Raw genomic sequence first — 23,129 nt, forward strand, 5'->3', positions numbered from 1 at the left:
AAAAACAGAGCAGCCACTCACTGAGGACGTGGCTCTGAAAAGGAAAAAAAGAAGAGGAAAGAGAGTGGGGTAGCAGGAAACTCGTGGAAAGAGAAAACAGACAGACACAGAGGTTATGTTGGAAAAGAAAGGCAACATGGACAAGGGCATACAGACCAGGTGAGGTGGAAGGCCTTGCAACAGACTGATCTTTAGCTGGGCAAAAGAGAAGCTTCTGAAACCAGGAAGTGGACAGTAACCCAGTCTGGCCAGTGGGATACTGGTTTTAAGAACAAGGAACAGAAATGGAAATTTCTCAAACATGGGTGGATTCAAAAATCTGACCCCTTCATTCAGCTGCCCCCCTAGCATGACTGCAAGGCCCAACATGACCCTCAGCAAGAAGGCAGCAAATAGCTTGCAGCAGAACCTGCAGCAGGACTACAACTAGGCCATGAGCTGGAAGTTCAACCTAGGAGCAGGCTTTGGCTTCTCCAATGCCTCAAACAAAATCTTTTATATTGGCAGGAATGCTTCCAAGTCAAGTTCGAAGATTAAACTCTAGTGTTGTGTCCCCCCAAACAGCCAAAACTGCATTTATATTCAGTTATGCAGATGAACGCCATCTGACAGTTGTCTTGAATCCAACACCTGCAAAGATTAAGGACACTATCTCGATAGGCTTGGACAAACTGGGGTAGGGGCAGAGAATATGTCAATGGCTAAAACTTCCTGTTTTATGTATTTAACATTCCATGCCTGTTTGAGACATCAGCATGTATAAATAACATCTGTTAAGTGTTGAGCATGTGCTAGACACAGACTCAAGTGTTTTCCTTGCATTAATGTGTTTAATCTTCATAATTATAAAATGAGTGCTATTATTATCCCCATCTTATCCATGAGGCAACTGAGGTTCAGGGATAAAGTAATAAAATTGCCTGGGTCACCCAACAAATAAACAAACAAACAAAAAAATTATTCTGGCTTGTACAGTAGGAGTAATTACACCTTACAATAGGAACTTTAGGAGGAATTGTAACTGTATAAGGTTCAGTAGGAACCTGGTGATTTGAACCTCAACATCACTTGGGTAGATTTCCTGGGCAGTTGGGGAATTATCAGTTTTATCAGTACCAAGTAAAAGTCCCTCCTTCATAGACAGACAAGTTTTCACACAGGAAATATTTGTTTAGAATATATTTGAGATCCTCTATATTCCTGGTTTGACTTTCAATAATGCAATTCTAAATACAAATATAATGTAGATTTTATTCCTCTTAAGGAAAAATAATTTTCATCTTTCTGTAGCAGTTTTTAACGAGAAATATATGAGGAGCAATAGATTCCAGAAAAGTGTTTTTCAAATGTCTTTTTAGCAACAGAATCTTCAAACAAAATATTACTTAAAACCCCTATATATAAAACAAAAGCAAAACTCCTATGTTTAAAGGCAAGGTAAAGGGCCTGTCTTAACTTTGCCTGACACCACTTATTCAAAGAACACTGTAGCCTAGAAAAATAAAGTCCTAAAAACACTGAATATAAACTCCACTATTCAAAGGCATCAAGTCCTTTTCTCCAATTACACAGAATTTAAACAGCAATTCATAGATATTTTTAAATAAAGGACACTTTTGAGGGAGTCTCAAAAATGTTTTATACAATCACACATTATTTATACATTTCAAGGATAAACTAATAGTCAACATTGTGCTTAATGATGATAAACAAGGATAAAAGATAATGATGAGGACTTTCAGTTTCCTTTCAAACATGTAAAAAGCTGCAAGTCATCAGTCCCATCCTCACAATAAGAAATAAGATGAACAAACTCAAAATTTACAACTCCTCCTGGATCTGTCAGAGAACTGAGGTCACAGGGCAAACTACCACTCTGAAAGCTGGAGAGACCCTTGAATACAGAGAATCAGCCCTTCTAGCTGGAGCCCGTAACTTGCAGGAACCCTTAAACAGCAACTGACAAACTGCTAATCTTCACAATTAAAAACCCTTGGGGCGGGAGGTCAGTTTCTGTGGAGAACCCATACTTTTGTGTGAATTACCTTCAGAGACCAGGATCTCACAGTGAAGACTGAAGAAAAATTTCTCCCTGCTTCCAGGAATGGAAGGGGGTAAGTAACCATTTCTAATATGCCCAGACTGTTCTCTTCACCTTACAAAGATCTGTCTCATGAAAAACGACTTTACCAGAGAGCCTTATCTGACTTACAGGAAAAGCAATTACAAAACACGGGCCCTCTCTAGACTTTTCGTCTTACACAGGAGAAAAAAAATAAAGGCTGAAAAACTTACCAAAGTCGCAGCCCTTAGATGAAGGCCGACTTTTTAAAAGTGAGATTTAATCATAAGATTATAGAATATTTCACCTCCCCATTACCTTACCACTGTATCAACAGGTTTCCAGTATAGTATAACAGTGTATTAGAACTGAGAGAGCTACAAGATACAGGCTATATTTAAAAAGGAGTTTCTAAAAAAAATCCAACAACAACAAAGGAAGAAAAAAAGGACATCAGGGAATACTGAAGCTTCTGACACCTACAGCTACAGCAAAGATTAAACATAGCCTAAATTCTAACCAGATAAACATAAAACCTCACGCCAAAGGCTATTTACCTCAGATGCTTAACTGAAACATCCTGTCTGACTTAACAAAAACTGACAAGGCACGCCAAAAGTATAAAAACAAACAACCCCCGCCCACCGCCACACACACGGTCAGAAGAGGCAAAGCTAACATTAGAACCAGACTCAGATATCACACAAATTTTGACATTTTCAGACTGAGAATTTAAAATAATTATAATAAATATGATAAGACTAATGGAAAAAGTGAACATCAAGAACAAATGGATAATGTAAGCAGAGATGAGATGCTAAGAATAAAAAAAATGCTAGAAATATGAAAAAAACTGTAACAGAAATAAACAATGTCTTTCATAGACTCATCAACAGACTGGATACAGATAAGGAAAGAATCAGTGGACCTGAAGATGTAAGTAAGATATGTCAACAGGAACTTCCCAAACTGAAAAGCAAAGGGAACAAAGAATAGAGGAAACAAACAGAATATTCAAGGACTGTGGGGTGATAACAAAAGCTGCAAATATATGCAGTGGGAATACCATAAAGAGAAGAAAAAGAGAAAGAACACAAAAAATATTTGAAGTAAGAACGAAGTGAGAATTTTCCAAAACTAATGTCACACAAGAAATCACAGATCCAGGAAACACAGACAACACTAAACAAGATAAATATTAAAAAATCAACACCTAGCCACATCATATTCAAACTTCCAAAAACCAAAGACAAAGAAAAAAACCTTCACAGAATTAAGAGGGAAAAAACCAACTTACTGATGGAAGGACAAGGAGAAGAATACACTGATGTCTCTTTAGGAATAATGCAAGCAAGAAGAATGGAATGAGATATTTAAACTGTTGAAAGATAAACATCCACTAACCTAGAATTTTGTATCCAGTAAAATCACTCTTCAAAAGTCAAGGAGAAATAGACTTTCTCAGACAAACAAAAACTGAGGCCATATGCACCAGGAGACTTGCTTCACAAGAAATGTTAAAAGGAGATCTTCAGAGAAGGAAAATATAGAGGTCAAAACTTGAATTTACATAGAGTAAGGAAGAGTGTTAGAGAAGAAATCAATAGAAGCAAAATATTTATTTTTCTTACTTTTGATTGATCTAACAGATAATAAAAAATAGCAATAGTATATCTGGTGATTATAGCTTACAGATAAGTGAAATGAGTGACAGCATGTAAAGGACATAGTATAAGGCAACAGTCACCAACCTTTTTTGGTACCAGGGACCACTTTCATGGAAGACAATTTTTCCATGGACCAGGGGTTGGGGGGATGGTTTTGGGATGATTCAAGCACATTACATTTATTGTACACTTTATTTCCATTATTACTCATTGTACCATATAATGAAATAATTATACAACTCACCATAATGTAGAATCAATGGGAGCCCTGTGCTTGTTTTCCTGCAACTAGATGGTCCCATCTGGGGGTGATGGGAGAAGTGACGGATCATCAGGCATTAGGTTCTCATAAGGAGCATGCAACCTAGATCCCTCGCATGCACAGTTCACAACAGGGCTTGCGCTCCTATGAGAATCCAATGCCGCCACTGATCTAACAGGGGGCAGAGCTTAGGTGGTAATGCAAGCAATAGGGAGCAGCTGTAAATACAGATGAAGCTTTGCTTTTTTGCCTGGCACTCACCTCCTGCTGTGCAGCCTGGTTCCTAACAGGCCACGGACCAGTACCTGTATAGCAATACACAGGTACATCCCATTTTATTGCATGTTGCTTTATTATGCTTTGCAAATACTTTTTTTTTTTTTTTTTTGAGATGGAGTCTCACTCTGTCACCCAGGCTGGAGTGCAGTGGCGTGATCTGGGCTCACTGCAAGCTCTGTCTCCTGGGTTCACGCTATTCTCCTGCCTCAGCCTCCCAAGGAGCTGGGACTACAGGTGCCTGCCACCAGGCCTGGTTAATTTTTTTGTATTTTTTTAGTAGAGATGAGTTTTCACTGTGTTAGCCAGGATGGTCTTGGTCTCCTGAACTTGTGATCCGCCCACCTCGGCCTCCCAAAGTGCTGGGATTACAGGTGTGCGCCACCACGCCCGGCCTTTTTTTTTTTTTTAATTGAAGGTTTGTGGCAACCCTGTGACAAGCAAGACTATCAGCACCATTTTTCTAACAGCATGTGCTTGCTTCCTGTCTTTATATCACATTTTGGTAATTCTCACAATATTTAAAACACTTTCATTATTACTATATCTGTTATAGTGATCTATGATCAGTGATCTTGATGTCACCATTGTAAATGTTTTGGAGTGTAAATGTTCTGTGTCTTTTTTTCTTTCCTTTTTTTTCTTTTTTTGAGATGGAGTTTCACTCTTGTTGCCCAGGCTGGAGTGCAACGGCACAATCTCTGGCTCACTGCAACCTCCACCTTCCGGGCTCAAACGATTCTCCTGCCTCAGCCTCCCTACTAGCTGGGATTACAGGCATGTGCCACCACATCTGGCTAATTTTGTATTTTTAGTAGAAACAGGGTTTTTCCATGTTGGTCAGGGTGGTCTTGAACTCCCAACCTCAGGTGATCCACCCGCCTCGGCCTCCCAAAGTGCTGGGATTACAGGCGTGAGCCACTGCACCCAGCCAAATGTTATGTGTCTTTTGAGTACTCCATTGACTGGCTGTTACCTTCATCTCTCTCTCCATCCTTAGGGCTCCCTGATACACCATTCAACAATAATGAAATTAGGCCAATTAATAACCCCACAATGGCCTCTCAGTGTTCAAGTGAAAGGAAGAGTCGTATGTCTCTCACTTTAAATTAAAAGCTAGAAATGATTAAGTTTAGTGAGAAAGGTATGGCAAAGCTGAGAAAGGCTAAAAGCTATGCCTCTTGCACCAAACAGCCAAGCTGTGAATGTAAATGAAAAGTTCTCAATGGAAAATAAAAGTGATTCTCAAGTGAACACCCAAATGTCAGGAAAGTGAAAGAGCCTTGCTGATATGGAGACAGTTGTAGAGGTCTGGATAGAATATCAAACCAGTCAAGACATTCTATTAAGCCAAAGCCTAATCCACAGCAAGGCCCTAAACTCTCTTAAATTCTATGCATAGGTTGAGAGAGGTAGAGAAGCTGCAGAAGAAAAGTTTGAAGCCAGCAGAGGTTGCTTCATGAGGTTTAAGAAGCCATCTCCATAACATGAAAGTGCAAGGTAAAGCAAGTCCTGATGCAGAAGCTGCAGCACGTTATCCAGAAGACCTAGCTAACATCATTGATAAAGAATGCTACACTAAGCAACAGATTTTCAATAAAGATCAAACAGCCTTTTACTGGAAGAAGATGATATCTAGGTCTAGGACTTTCATAGCTAGAGAGGAAAAGTCAATACCCGGCTTCAAAGCTTCTAAGATTCTAAGAAAGGCTGACTCTCATTAGCAGCTAATGCAGCTGGTGACTTTAAGTTGAAGTCAATGCTCATTGGCCATTCTGAAAATCTGAGGACTCTTAAGAATTATGCTAAATCTACATTGCCTGGGCAACATCAAAGCCTAGATGATAGCACATTTGTTTACAGCATGGTTTACTGAGTATTTTAAGTCCACTATTGAAACTTACCACTCTGATGAAAAGATTTATTTCAAAACAGTACCACTCACTGACAATGTATCTAGGTGCCCAAGAGCTCTGATGGAGCTCTACAAAGATATGAATGTTGTTTTCATGCTGCTAACACAACATCCATTCTGCAGCCCATGGAACAAGCAGTCACTTCAACTATTTTTTATTTTTTTGAGACAGGGTCTCACTCTGTTGCTGAGGATGGAGTGTAGTGGTACATCTCCGCTCACTGCAAACTCCGCCTCCTGGGCTCAAGCGATCCTTCCACCAAAGTCTCCTGAGTAACTGGGACCACAGGCAAGGGCCACCATGACCACCTATTTTTTAATTTTTTTGTAGGAACAAGGTCTTGCTATATTGCCAGCCTCGTCTTGAACTCCTGGGTTCAAGCCGTCTTCCTGCTTTGGCCTTCCAAAGTGTTGAGATTACAGGCATCAGCCACTGTGCCTGGCCTCAACTTTCAACTCTTCTTGTTCCTTAAGGCTATAGCTGCTATAGATAGTAATTCCACGGATAGATCTGGCAAAGTAAATTGAAAATCTTCTGCAAAGGATTCTCTAATGCTAGTTGCCACTAAGAACATTCGTGATTCATGGGAGGAGGTCGAAATATGAACATTAGCAGGAGTATGGAAGAAATTGATTCCAATTCTCATGAATGACTTTGAGGATTCAAGGCTTCAGTGGAGGAAGTAACAGCAAATATGATACAAATAGCAAGAGAACTAGAAGCAGAGCCTAAAGATGTAACTGAATTGCTAGAATCTTATGATAAAATTTGAATGGATGAGGAGTTGCTTCTTAGGGATGAACAAAGAAAGTGGTTTCTTGGGGTAGAATCTACTCCTGGTGAAGATGCTGTGAACACTGTTGAAATGATAGCAAAGGCTTTAGAATATTACATAAACTTAGTTGATAACACAGCAGCAGGGTTTGAGAAGACTGACTCAATCTTTTTTTTTTTTTTAAGAGACAGGGTCTTGCTCTATTGTCCAGGTTGGAGTGCAGTGGCTATTTACAGGCACTATCCTACTACTGATCAGCGTTGGAGTTTTGACTTGCTCCATTTCTGACCTGGGCTAGTTCACCCTTCCTTAGGCAACCTGGTGGTCCCTACTCCCAGGAAGTCACCATACTGATGCCGAACTTAGTGCAGACAACCAGTCAGTGTAGTGTGCTACAGCCCAGAACTCTTGGACTCAAGCAATCCTCCTTCCTCAACCTCCCAAATAGCTGGGAGTACAGGAATGCACTGCTGCTTGATTCCAATTTTGAAAGAAGTTCTACCGTGGGTAAAATGGTATCAAGCAGCATCTCATGCTACAGCGAAATCTTTTGTGAAAGGAAGAGTCCAGTGATGTGGCAAACTTCATTACCTTATTTTAAGAAATTGACATGACTACCCCAACCTTCAGCAACCACTATCCTGATCAGTCAGCAGCCATCAATATCGAGGCAAGACCTTTCACCAGCAAAAAGATGATGACTTGCTAAAGGTTCAGATGATCATTAGCATCTTTAGCAGTAAAACATTTTTAATTAAGGTATGTACCTTTTTATTTTAGACAAAATGTTATTGCACACTTAATTAACTACAGTATAGTGTAAACATTACTTTTAAATGCACTAAGAAACAAAAATATTTATGTGACTTGCTTTATTGTGATATTTGCCTTCTTGTGGTGATCTGGAACCAAACATGCAATATCTCTGAGGTATGCCTGTACTATTGTTTGAAAGTCATCTTAGATTAACTATAAATGTATACTGCAAACTCTAAAATAACCACAAATGAAAAAGTTAAAGAAATATGATTGATATCTGAAGAAAGGGGAGAAAATGGCAACATAAAAAGTGCTCAGCTAACATCAGAGAAGGCAGAAAAATGGGACAGCAGAAAAAGAACAAGTGCATTTACAAATATGATAGCTATCAATGCAACTACAGTGAAAATCACATTAAATGAGAATGATCTAAATACACAAATTAAAAGACAGAGAGGATAATAAGACCCAACTATGTATTGTTAAAATAAAGACACAGATTAAAAGTAAAGGGATGGAGAAAGATAAACTATATTAACACTAATTAAAAGAAAGCTGGAGTGGCAATAATTATTTCAGACAAAGCAGACTTCAGAGCAAGGAAAGTTATCGTGGATCAAGAGGGGCATTACATAATGATAAAGAAAACCTAACAATCTTCTCCAAGAAGATATAGCAACCCTTAAGATATATGTACTGAACATAAAGCATCAAAACATGTGAGTCAAACACTGATAGAACTGCAAAGAGAAAGAACCAAATCCACTATTATAGTTGAAGACTTCAACATACCTCTATCAGTAATTGACAGATCCAATAGGCAGAAAATCAGTAAGGATATAGTTGAATTGAACAGCACCATCAATCAACTGGATCTAATTGATATTTACTGAATACTTCATCCAACAATATATTCTTCTCAAGCTCACATGGAACATCCACCAAGATAGACCACAATCTGGGACATAAAACACACCTTAGCAAATTTAAAAGAATAGAAATCATATGTATACTCTGAAACCACAATGGAATTAAATAGAAATTGATATGGTTTGGCTGTGTCCCCACCCATGCGGTTACGCCCGTGCTGCTGTTCTCCTGATAGTGAGTGAGTTCTCACGAGATCTGACGATTTTATAAGGGACTTTTCCCCTCTTTGCTTGGCACTTCCCTCTCTTGCTGCCATGTGAAGGACGTGTTTACTTCCCTTTCTGTCATGATTGTTGCTTTCCTGAGGCCTTCCCAGCCATGCAAAACTGTGAGTCAATTAAACCTTTATTCTTTATAAGTTACCCAGTCTCGGGTATGTCCTTAAAGCAGTGTGAGAACAGATTAATAGAGAAATCAATAACAAAAAGATAGCTAGAAAATACCAAAAACATTTGGAGTCTAAATAACACATTTTTGCAATATTTCGAACTAGAGGAAAATGAAAATACAACGTAATCATAATTTCTGGATATAGTAAAAGTAGTACTTAGAGGGAAGGCTTTAGCATTGAATGTATATACTAAAAAAGAAGAAAGATCTAAAATAATAATGCAAGCTTCTACCTTAGGAAACTAGACAAAGAAGAGCACATTAAACCCAAAGCAGGCAGAAGAAAAAAAATAATAAAAGAGCAGAAATTAATGAAACTGAAAACAGGAAATCAACAGAAAGAAAAAATTTAACAAAACCAAAAGCTGGTTCTTTGGGGGAAAAAAAATTCAATAAAATACATAAACCTGTAGCTAACCTAACCAAGAAAAAATAACAGAAGATACAAATCATTAATATCAGAAATGAAAAAGGGACCATTACTACCAATCCCATGGACATTAAAAGGATGCTAATAAAGAAACAGAAATATCTCTATGCTCACATATTTGATAACTTAGATGAAATCGGCCAATTCCCTGAAAGACACAATCTGCCAAAACTCACTCAAGGAGCAACAGATAATCTGAATAACATTGTAACTATTAAAGAAATTGAATCAATAATTAATAACCTTCAAAACAGAAAGTACCAGGACCACAGGTTTCTCTGCTGAATTCACAACAAATAATTAAAGGAAGGAATGATATAAATTCTCTACAATCCCTACCAGACAATAGAAGCAGAGGGAACACTTTCTAACTTATTCTATGAGGACAGCATAACCCTATTACCAAAATCAGACAAAGACATTACAAGAAAACTACATCCCAGAATCTTGCATGAATATAGAGGAGAACATCCTCAGGAAAAATATTAGCAAATTGTATCAAACAATGCATAAAAAAGAAATATATGCCATGACAAAGTAAAATTTATTACAGGGACACAAGGCTGGTTGAAGCAAAAACTGAAGTAATCCATCACATTCACAAGACAAAAAATAAAAATCATATGATCATAGCAATAGACGCAGAAAAGCATTTGACATAATCCATTATCTACTCATGCCAAAAGCTCTCAGCAAACAACCAAATTAAAAATGGGTTAAATATCTGAATAGACACCCACCAAAAAGATATACATATGGTAAATAAACAAACAAAAAGATGCTCAGCATCATATGTTTTTAGGGAACTAGAAATTAACAGATATACCAACACACACCTATCAGAATGGCTCATATCTAAAACACTGACAAAACTAAATGTTGGCAAGGATATGAAGCAACAAAATTCTCATTCACTGCTGGTAGGAATACAAAATCGTACACACACTTTGGAAGACAGATTCACAGTTTCTTACAATGTTAAGCATAGTCTTTATCATGTGATCCAGCAATTATAATCCTAGGTGTTTGCCCAAATGAGTTAGTTGAAAAACTACATCCACACAAACTTACACATAAATGTTTATAACACCTTAGTTCAAAATTGCCAGTAATTGGAAGCAATTATGACACTGTTCAATAGACGAATGGATAAGCAAACTATGTACATCTGTATAATAAAATATTATACAGAAATTAAAAGAAATGAGCTATCCAACAATAAGAAGACATGGAGAAAACTTATGTGCATATTACTAAGTGAAAGAAACCAGATTAAAAAGGATACTGCTGAATAATTCCAACTATATTACATTCTGGAAAAATGAAAACTATAGAGACAGTAAAAAAAATGAGTGGCTGCCAGGAACTGGGGGCGAGGGAGGGGGTGAGGAGGAATAAATAGGTAAAGCAAAATGGATTTTTAGTGTAGTGAAGGTACTCTGCATGTTACTGTAATGTTGGAGACATGACATTACGCATTTGTGAAAACCCACAGAACTGTAGAAAGGATGAATCTGAATGTAAACTATGAACTTTAGTTAATACTAGTGTATCAATATTGGCTCATCAATTATCACTTGTGTACCACACTAATGCAAGGTGTCAATAATAGTGGAAACTGTGTGCAGGGAGGACGGAGATATGGGAACTCTATTCTATCTGCTCGATTTTTCCATAAACCTAAAACTGCTCTAAAAAAACGTGGTTTAGGCCGGACACAGTGGCTCACACCTGTAATCCCAGCACTTTGGGAGGCTGAGGAGGGTGGATCAGGAAGTCAGGAGATCGAGACCATCCTGGCTAGCACAGTGAAGCCCCATTCTCTACTAAAAATACAAAAAAAATTAGCAGGGCATGGTGGCGGGCGCCTGTAGTCCCAGCTACTCAGGAGGCTGAGGCAGGAGAATGGCGTGAACCCAGGAGGCGGAGCTTGCAGTGAGCCGAGATCGCGCCACTGCACTACAGCCTGGATGACAGAGCAAGAGTCTGTCTCAAAAAAAAAAAAAAAAAATGGTTTATTAGCTTTAAAAAAGATATGGATGAATATTATCACTATTGTGCAATTGTGCTGAAAACATTAGACTTGTTTGTTTGTTTGATTTTGTTTTGTTTTGTTTTGTTTTTGAGGTGGAGTCTTGCTCTGGCACACAGGCTGGAATGCAATGGCATGATCTCAGCTCACTGCAACCTCCACCTCCCCGGTTCAAGCAATTCTCCTGCTTCAGCCTCCTGATTAGCTGGGATTACAGTCGCCCGCCACCACGCCTGGCTAATGTTCACATTTTTAGTAGAGATGGGGTTTCACCATATTGGCCAGGCTGTTCTCAAACTCCTGACCTCAAGTGATCCATCTGCCTCGGCCTCCCAAAGTGCTGAAATTACAAGCATGAGCCACGACACCTGGCCTAGACATTATAATTGGATAAGACAAAATATGAAGTATAAATATAGAAAACACCTATCAGTTGAAAAATATAATGGAAGTTGAGATCATTTATAACAACTAAATATAAGACTACCACCTAGCAATAAACTTAATAAAGTACAAAATTCATGCGAAGAAAAGTCAAGAAGCTCTATTGGAAAAAAAAAAAAATAACATGGGCTGATACCTTTTCCAGTAAGGGAAATCTAAAAAAAAGTGCTCACTATCAAAAAATAAACAAAAAACTGTTCATTAAAAGCAATCGCGGCCGGGCACGGTGGCGCACGCCTGTAATCCCAGCACTTTGGGAGGCCGAGGCAGGCAGATCATGAGCTCAGGAGTTCGAGACCAGCCTGGCCAATATGGTGAAACCCCGTCCCTACTAAAAATACAAAAATTAGCTGGGCATGGTGGCACGTGCCTGTAATCCCAGCTACTCAGGCTGAGGCAGGAGAATCGCTTGAACCTGGGAGGCGAAGGTTACAGTGAGCCGACATCTTGCCACTGTACTCCAGCCTGGGTGACACAGCGAGACTCCATCTCAAAGAAAAAACAAAAAGCAATTGCAACCCAAATCCCAACATGCCTTTCTTGGCAATCTCGAGAAATAAATCTGATTTATACATCACTCTAATTTCAAAACCCGGCACAGTGCCTAGTATAAAGTAGTTGCTCAAATACATCATAAAAAACTGCGAAGAATCAGCAGGGGCAAACTGCCATATCCAAAGTTAAAATACATTTAAAGTGATAGTGTAATAAGGACAGAGATCAAGGGGATAACAAGTGATCCAGAAATAGGCACAGCATTTATAGGATTAGTATATGACAAAGGTGGCAATTCAAATGTCTGAGGGAAAGATGATTGCCAATAAGTTAGCCATTTGGAAAATAATTAAGCTAGGCTCATACCTCATTTTATACATCAAGCTAAATTACAAATTAATCAAAAAGTAAAAATATTAATGTATTACAAAGCAAAAAATGTGCATTTTATGATATAAAAGTTGAAAAGGTCTTTCTAAGCACGACATGAAAACCATTAAGATTTAAATTCTATGTAGCAAAATATGGCTAAAGTCTCGAGACATGGGGTGGACACATAATAAAGAGATGATATCCTTCTTTTTTTCCTCTTTGAGACAGAGTCTCGCTTTGTCACCCAGGTTGGAGTGCAGTGGCACAATCTCGGCTTGCTGCAACCTCTGCCTCCCGGGTTCAAGCGATTCTTGTGCCTCAGCCACCCAAGTAGCTGGGATTACAGGTACCCGCCACCATGCCTAGTTAATTTTTGTATTTTTAGTAGAGACAGGGTTTTGCCATGTTGGCCAGGCTGGTCTCGAACTCCTGACCTCAAGTGATCTGCCTGCCTTGGCCTCTCAAATTGCTGGGATTACAGGTGTGAGCCACCACGCCTGGCCAAGAATTGACATCCTTAATGTACAGAGAAGTATTGCAAATTTTTAGGAAGGGCAATAAAGAATGAGCAAATGACACGAGTAGATAATTCACAGAAGAAAATCATAAAGATATTTAACTCAATACTTGAAATAAAAATTAAAACAGGAGCTGGGGAATGGTAAGATGAAGAGGCAGAATACAAAAGATTTTTAGGGCAATAAAACTATTCTGCATACTGTAATGGTGGACACATGTTATTATATTAATAGTTGTCAAAACCCATAGCGTGGTCAGGTGCAGTGGCTCATGCCTGTAATCCCAACCCTTTGTGAGGCCAAGGTGGGAGAATTGCTTGAGACCAGGAGTTCAAGACCAGCTTAGGCAACATAGTAAGACCCCGTCTGTACAGAAGTTTTTTTTTCTTTTTTTTTTTTTGAGATGGAGTCTCGTTCTGTTGCCCTGGCTAGAGTGCAGTGGCGCGATCTGGGCTCACTGCAAGCTCCGCCTCCCGGGTTCATGCCATTTTCCTGCCTCAGCCTCCCGAGTAGCTGGGACTACAGGCGCCCGCCACCATGCCCGGCTAATTTTTTTGTATTTTTAGTAGAGACGGGGTTTCGCTGTGCTAGCCAGGATGGTCTCGATCTCCTGACCTCACGATCCGCCCACCTCGGCCTCCCAAAGTGCTGGGATTACAGGCATGAGCCACTGCGCCCGGCCAGCACAGAAAATTTTAAAATTAGCTGGGAGAAAAGTTAAAATTAGGTGGGCGTGGTGGTCACATCTGTAGTCCTAGCTACTCAGGAGGCTGAGGCGGGAGGGATCACTTGAGCTCAGGAAGTTGAGGTTACAGTGAACTGTGATCATCCCACTAAACTCTAGCATGGATGACAGAACAAGACCTTGTCTCAGAAAACAAACAAGTAACAACAGGCTGGGTGCAGTGGCTCACGCCTGTAATCCCAGCACTTTGGGAGGCCAAGGTGGGTGGATCAGGAGGTCAGGAGTTCAAGACCAGCCTTCTCAACATGGTGAAATGCCATCTCTACTAAAAATACAAAAATTAGCTGGGCATGGTGGCACGTACCTGTAGTCCCAGCTACTCAGGAAGATGAGCCAAGAGAATCGCTTGAACTTGGGAGGCGGAGGTTGCAGTGAGCCGAGATCACCCCACTGCACTCCAGCCTGGGTGATGAAGTAAGACTCCATCTCCAAACAACAACAACAACAACAACAACAACAACAACAACAACAACAAACTTCACAAAACAACCCAACAAAACAAAACCCCCAGAATGTACAATGTCAAGAGCAAATCTTAATGTAAACAATGGACTTTGGGTGATAATGATGTGTCAATGTAGGTTAACCAGTTATAACAAATGTACCATTCCTATAAAGATGTAATATTTGTGGGGCAGGTGCTATATAGGAACACTCTGTATTTGCCATTCAATTTTGTTGTAAACCTAAAATTGCTCTCAAAATAAAGTCTATTTAAAAAGTTAAAATAACAAAAGAATAAAAATTGACACTCTTTTTGAGGCTATCAGATCAGCAAAGAAATTTCCCCTCAGTTTTGAGTAGCCAGGTAGTGGGAAACAAGCTCATATTCTATTATTTGAATTACAAGTTAACATTTTTAGATGGTAATTTGTCAATTTCTATAAAAATAAAAACATGTAAATCCCCTGACTCAGCAATTCCCAATTTGGTATTTTATTCTACTGAAATACTTGTAGAAAATGTGCTATGGAAACGAAATTATTCACCACAGTTCTGTTCATATGTAATAGCAAATAACTAAAATCCCAAATACCCTTAATATGAGATATAGTTAACAGACTATAGTGCAGGATCATTGCATCTTATTTATGGAAAGAAATGTGTCCTCATAATTCAAGAGTAATCCTGTCAAAAAAGGACGAGCAGTTCTATTTACCAATGCAGATAACAAAGACAGTGCAATAAAAGGGAATTATTGGTATTCAATACAAAGAATGAGTAAATCTATGTATTGACATAAAAAGTATATATATATAGTCATATTAATGAGTATTACATATATTATTGAAGCAAGCTCTAGATCAGTATATACAGTTTAAAATAAGAAACAAAGTATACATGTATACTTTTCATGTACAATATAGTATAGCTGTATATGAAAAAGGTTTGTAAAGATACATACCAAACTTACAACCATGGTTATCTTCTGATAACGCTATTTTTGGAATTTAAATTTTTTAAAAGCTAGAAATATAATTTTAAAATAAGAAAAAATTATGAAAATATTGTGGAATCACTTTTGTTAAGAGTCTTGAGTAGCATCTGATGAAACTAGTTTGGATTGTCCCACTGGACAGTGCTGAAGCCCAAAATATCCACTGTGACTCTCATTTTTCTTAGAATAAACTACTCTTATAGTATGAGAAAAGAAAGTTACAGTGACAAATTGAAGAAAAAAGTCACTGACTTACCCTCATTTCCTTAAGACCAGATTACTGACACAGGGAAAAATACCAAAATATAAGATTTAAATGGAAACTAAAAAATCACATAAGTTCTAAATAAAAACATGGGGGTTCTTCTACAATTTGGGCACAGAGAAAGCCTTCCTAACTATAATCCAGATCCTGAAGCAATAATGAAAAACCTAATAAATTTGTTTACAGAAAAATTAATTGAAAGAAAAAACCCTTCATCTAGGACAAAAACAAACAAAATAACAAAAAACAAAGGGTTACTTTGTTTTTTTTTTTACAAATGATTGTAAAAAGACAATCATTTGTCTTTTTACTTTAAAAGACAAATGATTAATTGAAAAAATGAGAAAAACCTTTTCAAGTTATACCACAGCAGACAACATTTTTTTTGGAGTATGACATAGGACAAAGAATAAATTCTTAACAATATTGAGAAATGGGATTTTTGGTGTGGGAGAAAGAAGGTACAGGTGTGAAAATGATAAAACGAAGTAAAAACCTTGTTGTACTTAATCTAAATTCCAAGAATCAGTATAAACACACAGACTATCTTGCCTATCAGAGAGCAGGAAAACTATCAAACACTTATATTAAGGTCACAACCAAAGGACCTGGGAAATCCACTTGAAGAGGCTTTCACTGACCGAAAATGGCACAATTTGTATACCAAGAAGGATACATAACCTCAATTGACTGAAATATCTCAAATATGTTTAAATTCCTGTTAGCTCACAGTAATACTACAAACAAAATAAACAAAAACCAAACCTCATGGTAACTTTTGCAGGGTGATAGTGAGCAACTCATTATTTTGAAAACTGGTAAATAAGGGAAATATCCAAGCATCTATCTTGCCTTTCCTGTAGGAACTATTCCTCAAAGAAGGCAAATGACTGATAAAAGGGGGTCTTTTATATTTTACAAACCTTAATGAAATAATGTTCTGAACAATGATCCTTAAAGGCTGTTTATATCACAAAAAGAGACAAGAAGATATTACATATCTCCTGATGGAAGTACACAATATCATTTCTGAAGTGGTCTTCATATAGTGAAACCAGAACTTGATCAAATATTTGGACCAAACTACCAATGTACAGAAAATACAAGGTCAGAGTAACATGCTAAACAGTATCAGGAAAATCCAGATTGTAATGCTCTATAGGACAAATTAACCTGTTTTTTTTTTTCAACAAAAACTTGCAAAGAAAAAAAAATTAAGAGGGATGGAGGGGTAATCTAACAGATTAAAAGAGATTTAAGACTTATCAACCAGAGGCAATGTTTGAACCTTACATTCCAATTCAAACTCTAAGCAAAAGGCCACTGGAGAAATGTAAACACTGACAGGATATAAGAAGAAATCATAATATTGAAGGGAATTAATTTTTTTCTGTAGGAGTATGGTGGTGGTGGTGGTGGTATAGTATTTATATCTAAAGAGTGAGGTCCCTAACTTTTAGAGATAAATGCTTACAGATCAAAAAACCAAGCATCAATATGTGATGATATAAGAGGGAGTGGGGCTTACTGAAAAGAATCTATATTATACACCTAAAAGGAGAATTATGGCTCATGCCGGTAATCCCAGCACTTTGGGAGGCTGAGGTGGGCAGATCACTTGAGTTCAGGAGTTCGAGAACAGCCTTGGCAACATGGCAAAACCCTGTCTGTATAAAAAAATGCAAGAATTAGCTTGGTGTGGCGGCATGCACCTGTAGTCTCAGTCACTTTGGAGGCTGAGGTGGGAGGATGGCTTGAGCTCACAAGACAGAGGTTGCAATGAGCCAAGATCAAGATAGCACCACTGCACTGCAGCCTGGGTGACATAGTGAGACTGTGTCTCAAAAAAAAAAAAAAAGGGAAAGAAAAAGAAAAAGAAAAAAAAGGAGAATTATAAATACAAAAAGACTACATAAAGTGTGGTGCCAATACAGAACTAAGTACAGGTTAAATGTATACTCAAAGTCACTTTTAAGTCCTTAAAAGGAAGAGAGCACATAGCTATTTCAACTTTAAATATAAAGCAGTTTACAATAATATATAGGTGAAGAAAATAATTTTAGCTTTAAATCTGATGGAAACAAAGAAAGTTTTCTGGTTTTTTTTTTTTTTTTTTTTTAAAAGAGACAGTGTCTTACTTTATAACCGAGGCTGGAGTGCAATGACGCAATCATAGCTCACTGTAGCCTTGAAGTCCTGGGCTCAAGAGATTCTCTAGTTCTCAGCATCCCGAGTAGCTGGCATTACAGGCTCAAGCCACCATGCCCAGCATAAAATTCTTTACTAGTATTTTTGATATGATATTAAAGAAATTAGAACAGCCACTTAGTGGTCAATGGCTATCATATATATGTTCCTACTTGGAACTGGAACTAAATATGAATAAGAGCCATTTCTCTTTTCATGTCGTTATGCTTGTAGTATCCTAACTTCTCACAGTTTCCTGGACATACAAGGTCCTTTTACACTCCTGTGCTTGCTCTTAACATTCTGACAGGTTTATTTTAGCATGAAAAATTCCTACTCATTCTTTAAGACTCAAGTAAAATGTAATGCTTGTAGTAAAACTCTCCAACCATCTCAAAGTTAAATTGTCCAGTATGTTGCAAACAGCACTATGAAACTATCTTTTTTACAGTACTTACTTATACTGTAATTTATTTGTTTTTTGGTCTGTGTCCCTCAGAACTGGGAGTGATTTTTGTATTTCTATCTTCTGGCACATGCACCCTCGTGGAGGATGCTTAACAAATATTTGCAGACTAAAACTAAACTTATTAGCAATGCAGTAGTGAAAAGCTATGGCTTAAAAAAAATGGCATGCTCTAAGAAGCCCTGTTTAATCTGTCTTGTTTAGAAAAGACTAGCAAGAAAAAGGTAAATCATCAAATTATGTAACACTGATCTATTAGCAAGATGGGAAACTGTCAGACATCTAGGTTCATTAACTCTTCCAGCAACTTATCTTGAAGTAACCTAAACACTTCATCTAAAGCAGTTATGCTTAAACTTCTTTATTTTTATCTTTTTAGACATGAGGTCTCACCATGTTGCCCAAGCTAGACTCGAATTCCTAGGTTCAAGCGATCCTCCTGCCTCAGCCTTCCTGGGCAGCTGGGGCTACAGGACTGCACCACTGCGACAAGCTTCGTAAACTTTTTGAAAAGTTAACAAACACCTTTAGCACACTACCCATTCCATCAACTACTATTTGCCATGAAAAAAACAAAAATCTCAAGACAAATGGAGAGAGTAAAATTGGCATGCAGTGAAGAAAGTTTCAAATTAACTTACAAACATACACTAAAAAGAAAGAGATGGTCAAATTAAATGAATGAAGGAAATAATCCTTCAATGAATGAAGGAAACAACCTAAAGGACTGATTCTTAAAGAATTTTTTTGACAAATAGATTTTATACTATGATCAAATACACATATATAGGTCACATATATATAACTGAAAACAATATTTACCCTTGCTAACATGGTGAACTATGATATATTTAATTTTTTCATTGAAAAGAAAAACAAACAAAAACCTACTAAAATGATCCACAGTCCCATTACTGGGTTGAGAGTTACAGTTTGATCATTGCTATCCTATAGATATTTTGCATACTATTAATAATCCCTAGGCTACACAGGCAGCCATAATCATATAAAAAATCTGTATATGAAGTTTACAATAAAGTATAATATCTATATCACAAAAATATGAATAGCAAAGATAGCTTGTAAAAGATATGGTAATTTCTGCTATTAATTATGAAGAGTGAAATGGAATCTTTGATATCTAAAAAATGAACAGTGTTATGTCTATTAAAACAAATGCTGGCAGGGCTTAGTAGCTTACGCTTGTAGTCCCAGCACTTTGGGAGGCCGAGGCCAGAGGGATCACTGGAGGTCAGGAGTTCCAGACTAGCCTGGCCAACGTGGTGAAAAAAAAACCAAAAATTAGCCAGGGATGGTGGCACATGCCTGTAATCCCAGCTACTCAAGAAGCTGAGGCAAAAGAATTGCTTGAACCTAGGAGGTGGAGGTTGCAGTGAGTGGAGATAGCGCCACTGCACTCCAGCCTGAACAACAGAGCGAGACTCTGTTTCCAAAAAAAAAAAAAAAAAAAAAAAAAGACAAATGCCTTAGTCCTAGACCTCTAAAAAAATGACTCAAGGCAAAAGGTCTTACCTAAGTACTGTCAAAGGAATTAAGATTTTTATTTTAACCAACATTCTTTTCAAGTTTTCCTTCAAGTCTAAGAAAGGTTTATTTCAAAAGTTCATCTTAATTAAATTGTAAGATGGTATGGCTTTAAAAATAATTTTCATAGGTATCCACCCCAAACTCAAATTCAAGACAAGTCATTCTCTTTCTAGCACATTATTACTTCTAAGTTTCTACTATATGGAAATACTATAGCTGCCACTAAGTTCAAGCCACTTAAAAACAACAACAACAACAAAAAAAACCTTTTAACAGCCAAATATATAATTAAATTCTTAATTGATTTTCTTTACTGAAAACAAATATTGAACCATATTCTCCACAACGTACCATTAAGCAATGAAGTTCTTTCCGTCACTTATATATAAATTTCTTAGTTTAGGTCCACATAATGGATCATAAATATAACTCTTGTAGTTTCGCTAAAGTTAGTGGTTCTAAAGGAAAATTTTCATGAAACTATAGATGACAGAAACTTAAATATAAAAGCATTCCAAAACAAAGAATACTTTTATATATCAAATAAAATTGCCATTTACTTTTTACAAGACTGCCACAGACACATGAAGTTCTGTCCAGGTTTTCTCATTGGATCTCCAGGCTGACTGGATCCACTGAATGGAGAAGGCTGAGAACTGTTAGGCTGGCCCTGCACTTGTACAGCTGGTGAAGGTGGCATAGGAGTGTTCTGTGAAAAAGAACAAATGCAGAGTTTGTGACATGACACTGAAAAAATTCATATTTTATAGTATAGTCTTATAAATTTGATTATGTTGTTATGCATTTCTACCATAAAACTTACATTTTATAATTTTAAGCTTATGATTACCTTTAAAATCTTTAAAAATTATTTTTATAGAAATATTTAGAAAGTTTATTTTATTTAATATAAAACCACAAAGGTAATACCACATTGTTATTACCACTATAAAATATATATTATTTAAAATAAAGATTTTTAGGATGAAACAATACAATTGTAGATTTAAATGAGAAATAAATATACTATAAATGTACCCATTGGATTTACTTATGTGAATTCTTCACAAGAACAGATCAACTGCAAGTTACTACTTTTTTGTATGTTTACTTTTAGATTTTCTAAAGAATATAATGTGAAACAATATGGTAAAAAGCAATGAAAATTTTAGATAGCAAAAATGATGTAACCATATGTATAAAATATGATATTAACTAATTTGCAGTAACCTGCTTAACAATTTTAGATTTTGAAGTTGCTCAATTATGTATTTTTCTTATTTTTAGAGATAGCGTCGGTCTTGTTCTGTTGCCTGGGCAGGTTACAGAGGCATAATCAGAGCTCACTATAATCTCAAATTACTGGCCTCAAGCCATCCTCCCCCTTTGGCCTCCCAAAGTGCTGGCATTACAGGTATGAGCTGCCACATCCAGCCTCCAGTCTAATTATATCTTTTGTTATTTATGTAAGAATTCTAGGCTGGGCACGGTGGTTCATGCCTGTAATCCTAGCACTTTGGGAGGCCCAGGGGGGTGGATCACCTGAGGTCAGGAGTTTGAGACCAACCTGGCCAACATGGCGAAACCCCATCTCTACTAAAAACAAAAATTAGCCAGGCGTGGTGGCAGGCGCCTGTAATCCCAGCTACTTGGGAGGCTGAGGCAGGAGAATCACTTGAACCCGGGAGGCAGAGGTTGCAGTGAGCTGAGATCGCTCCACTTCACTCCAGCCTGGGTGAAAGAGGAGACTCTGTCTCAAAAGAAAAAATAATAATTCTAATTGTAGGCATAAAGTCTTTTAAATATATCCTATAATTTTTTTCTTTTAGATCCCATCCCTTTCTCTTGGAAAAAACACTAATAATCAAAATGTACCTTAAATCAAATTTAGGCAATATATTTTCTTGAAATACCACAAAGGGAAAAATTAATGTTAAATTTCTTATAGAAATGGTAGTACATTATTTTTGAAGAACTGCTTAAAGGCAGTAAATTAAAACTCTGGGAAAACATTGAATATACTTGTTCATTTATAAGGTAATGCAGTCGTGCATCACTTAATAACAGGAATATGTTTGAGAAATGGGTCGTTAGGTGACCCATTTCATTGTTCTGTGAATGCCATACGGTGTACTTCCACAAACCTAGATGATATAGCCTACTATATACCTAGGCTATATGGAATAGCCTGTTGCTCCTAGGCTGAAAATCTGTACAGCATGTTACTGTACCGAATACTATAGGCAACCGTAACACAATGGTTAAGTATTTGTGTATCAAAACATAGAAAAGGTACAGTGAAAACAATATTATAATCTTATGAGACTATTGTTGTATTATGTGGTCCATCCTTGACAGAAATGTCCTTAAGTAGCACATGACTGTACTGGCAATAGGTGGGAAAGCAGTAAGCTAAAATTGCTGAGAACTTAGATTAAAAGCCACAGTAATTTTCTTTAGAAAAAAACAGATAAATCACAAACATACAAGGCTACTATGACATACAAATGAAAGAAGGAAGAGAATAACATGTTGAAAGACAAAGTTGTCAGAAATGGGAAGTCATAAGAACTTTTGAGTTCTAAGCTCTCAGGGAAAAATCTACTTCGAGACTGACATTTCTATAATAGGTTCCCACTCTTAAGATTTTACAATAAGAAAACATACACATGCACCAAAAACATTTTAGGGCCGTAGAGACATCACAAATAGGATGAGGATTTTCCAGCTTGACAGATCAGGACTCACACTTTCAATCTGATTTTTAACTAGCCATGTGATCTTGGGCTACCTACTTAACCTCTCTGATCCTCAGTTTTCTCATCTGTAAAGTGTAAGTAATAAAAACTAACTTATGAGATGATGGGAAGACTAGAGAAACTATAAATGAGAAGCCTAGCTCAAGAGTCTCAATAAATGTCAATAATAGGAAACCGTATTTCAGAGGAAAGATGATCGGTTTAGTTTGGGAATAATGACAGATGAACGAACTAAAAATGTCTATCAATAGAAATTAATGTTGGAAAAATAAATCTGAAAACCATTCACCTGCAAATTCTAAAAGCCATAGAACTCTGATGGTGAGAAAGTGGCATGGGAGGAGGGTTTAAAGAGCAAGGAAAGTATAAAAGGAAAGTTTCTTTCTTTCTTTT

General features: G+C 37.3%; 1 protein-coding gene across 3 annotated transcripts in view; it reads right to left on the reverse strand.

Moving 5' to 3' along the window:
- ARID2 (AT-rich interaction domain 2) overlaps nucleotides 1-23,129 on the reverse strand; it is a 181,972-nt gene that overhangs the window by 25,126 nt on the left and 133,717 nt on the right. For 2 of the 3 annotated variants that reach the window (XM_016923580.4, XM_063786745.1), the window contains exon 16: nucleotides 20,538-20,686. In XM_016923580.4, the coding sequence (XP_016779069.1) occupies nucleotides 20,538-20,686 (149 nt within the window). Of the gene's footprint in view, nucleotides 1-8,509; nucleotides 8,694-20,537; nucleotides 20,687-23,129 lie in introns of all 3 variants that reach the window. The other variant, XR_010148324.1, reaches the window with a different exon arrangement.

The sequence above is a fragment of the Pan troglodytes genome, chromosome 10, assembly GCF_028858775.2.
Source record: "Pan troglodytes isolate AG18354 chromosome 10, NHGRI_mPanTro3-v2.0_pri, whole genome shotgun sequence".
In the NCBI taxonomy this organism is placed as follows: Eukaryota; Metazoa; Chordata; class Mammalia; order Primates; family Hominidae; genus Pan; species Pan troglodytes.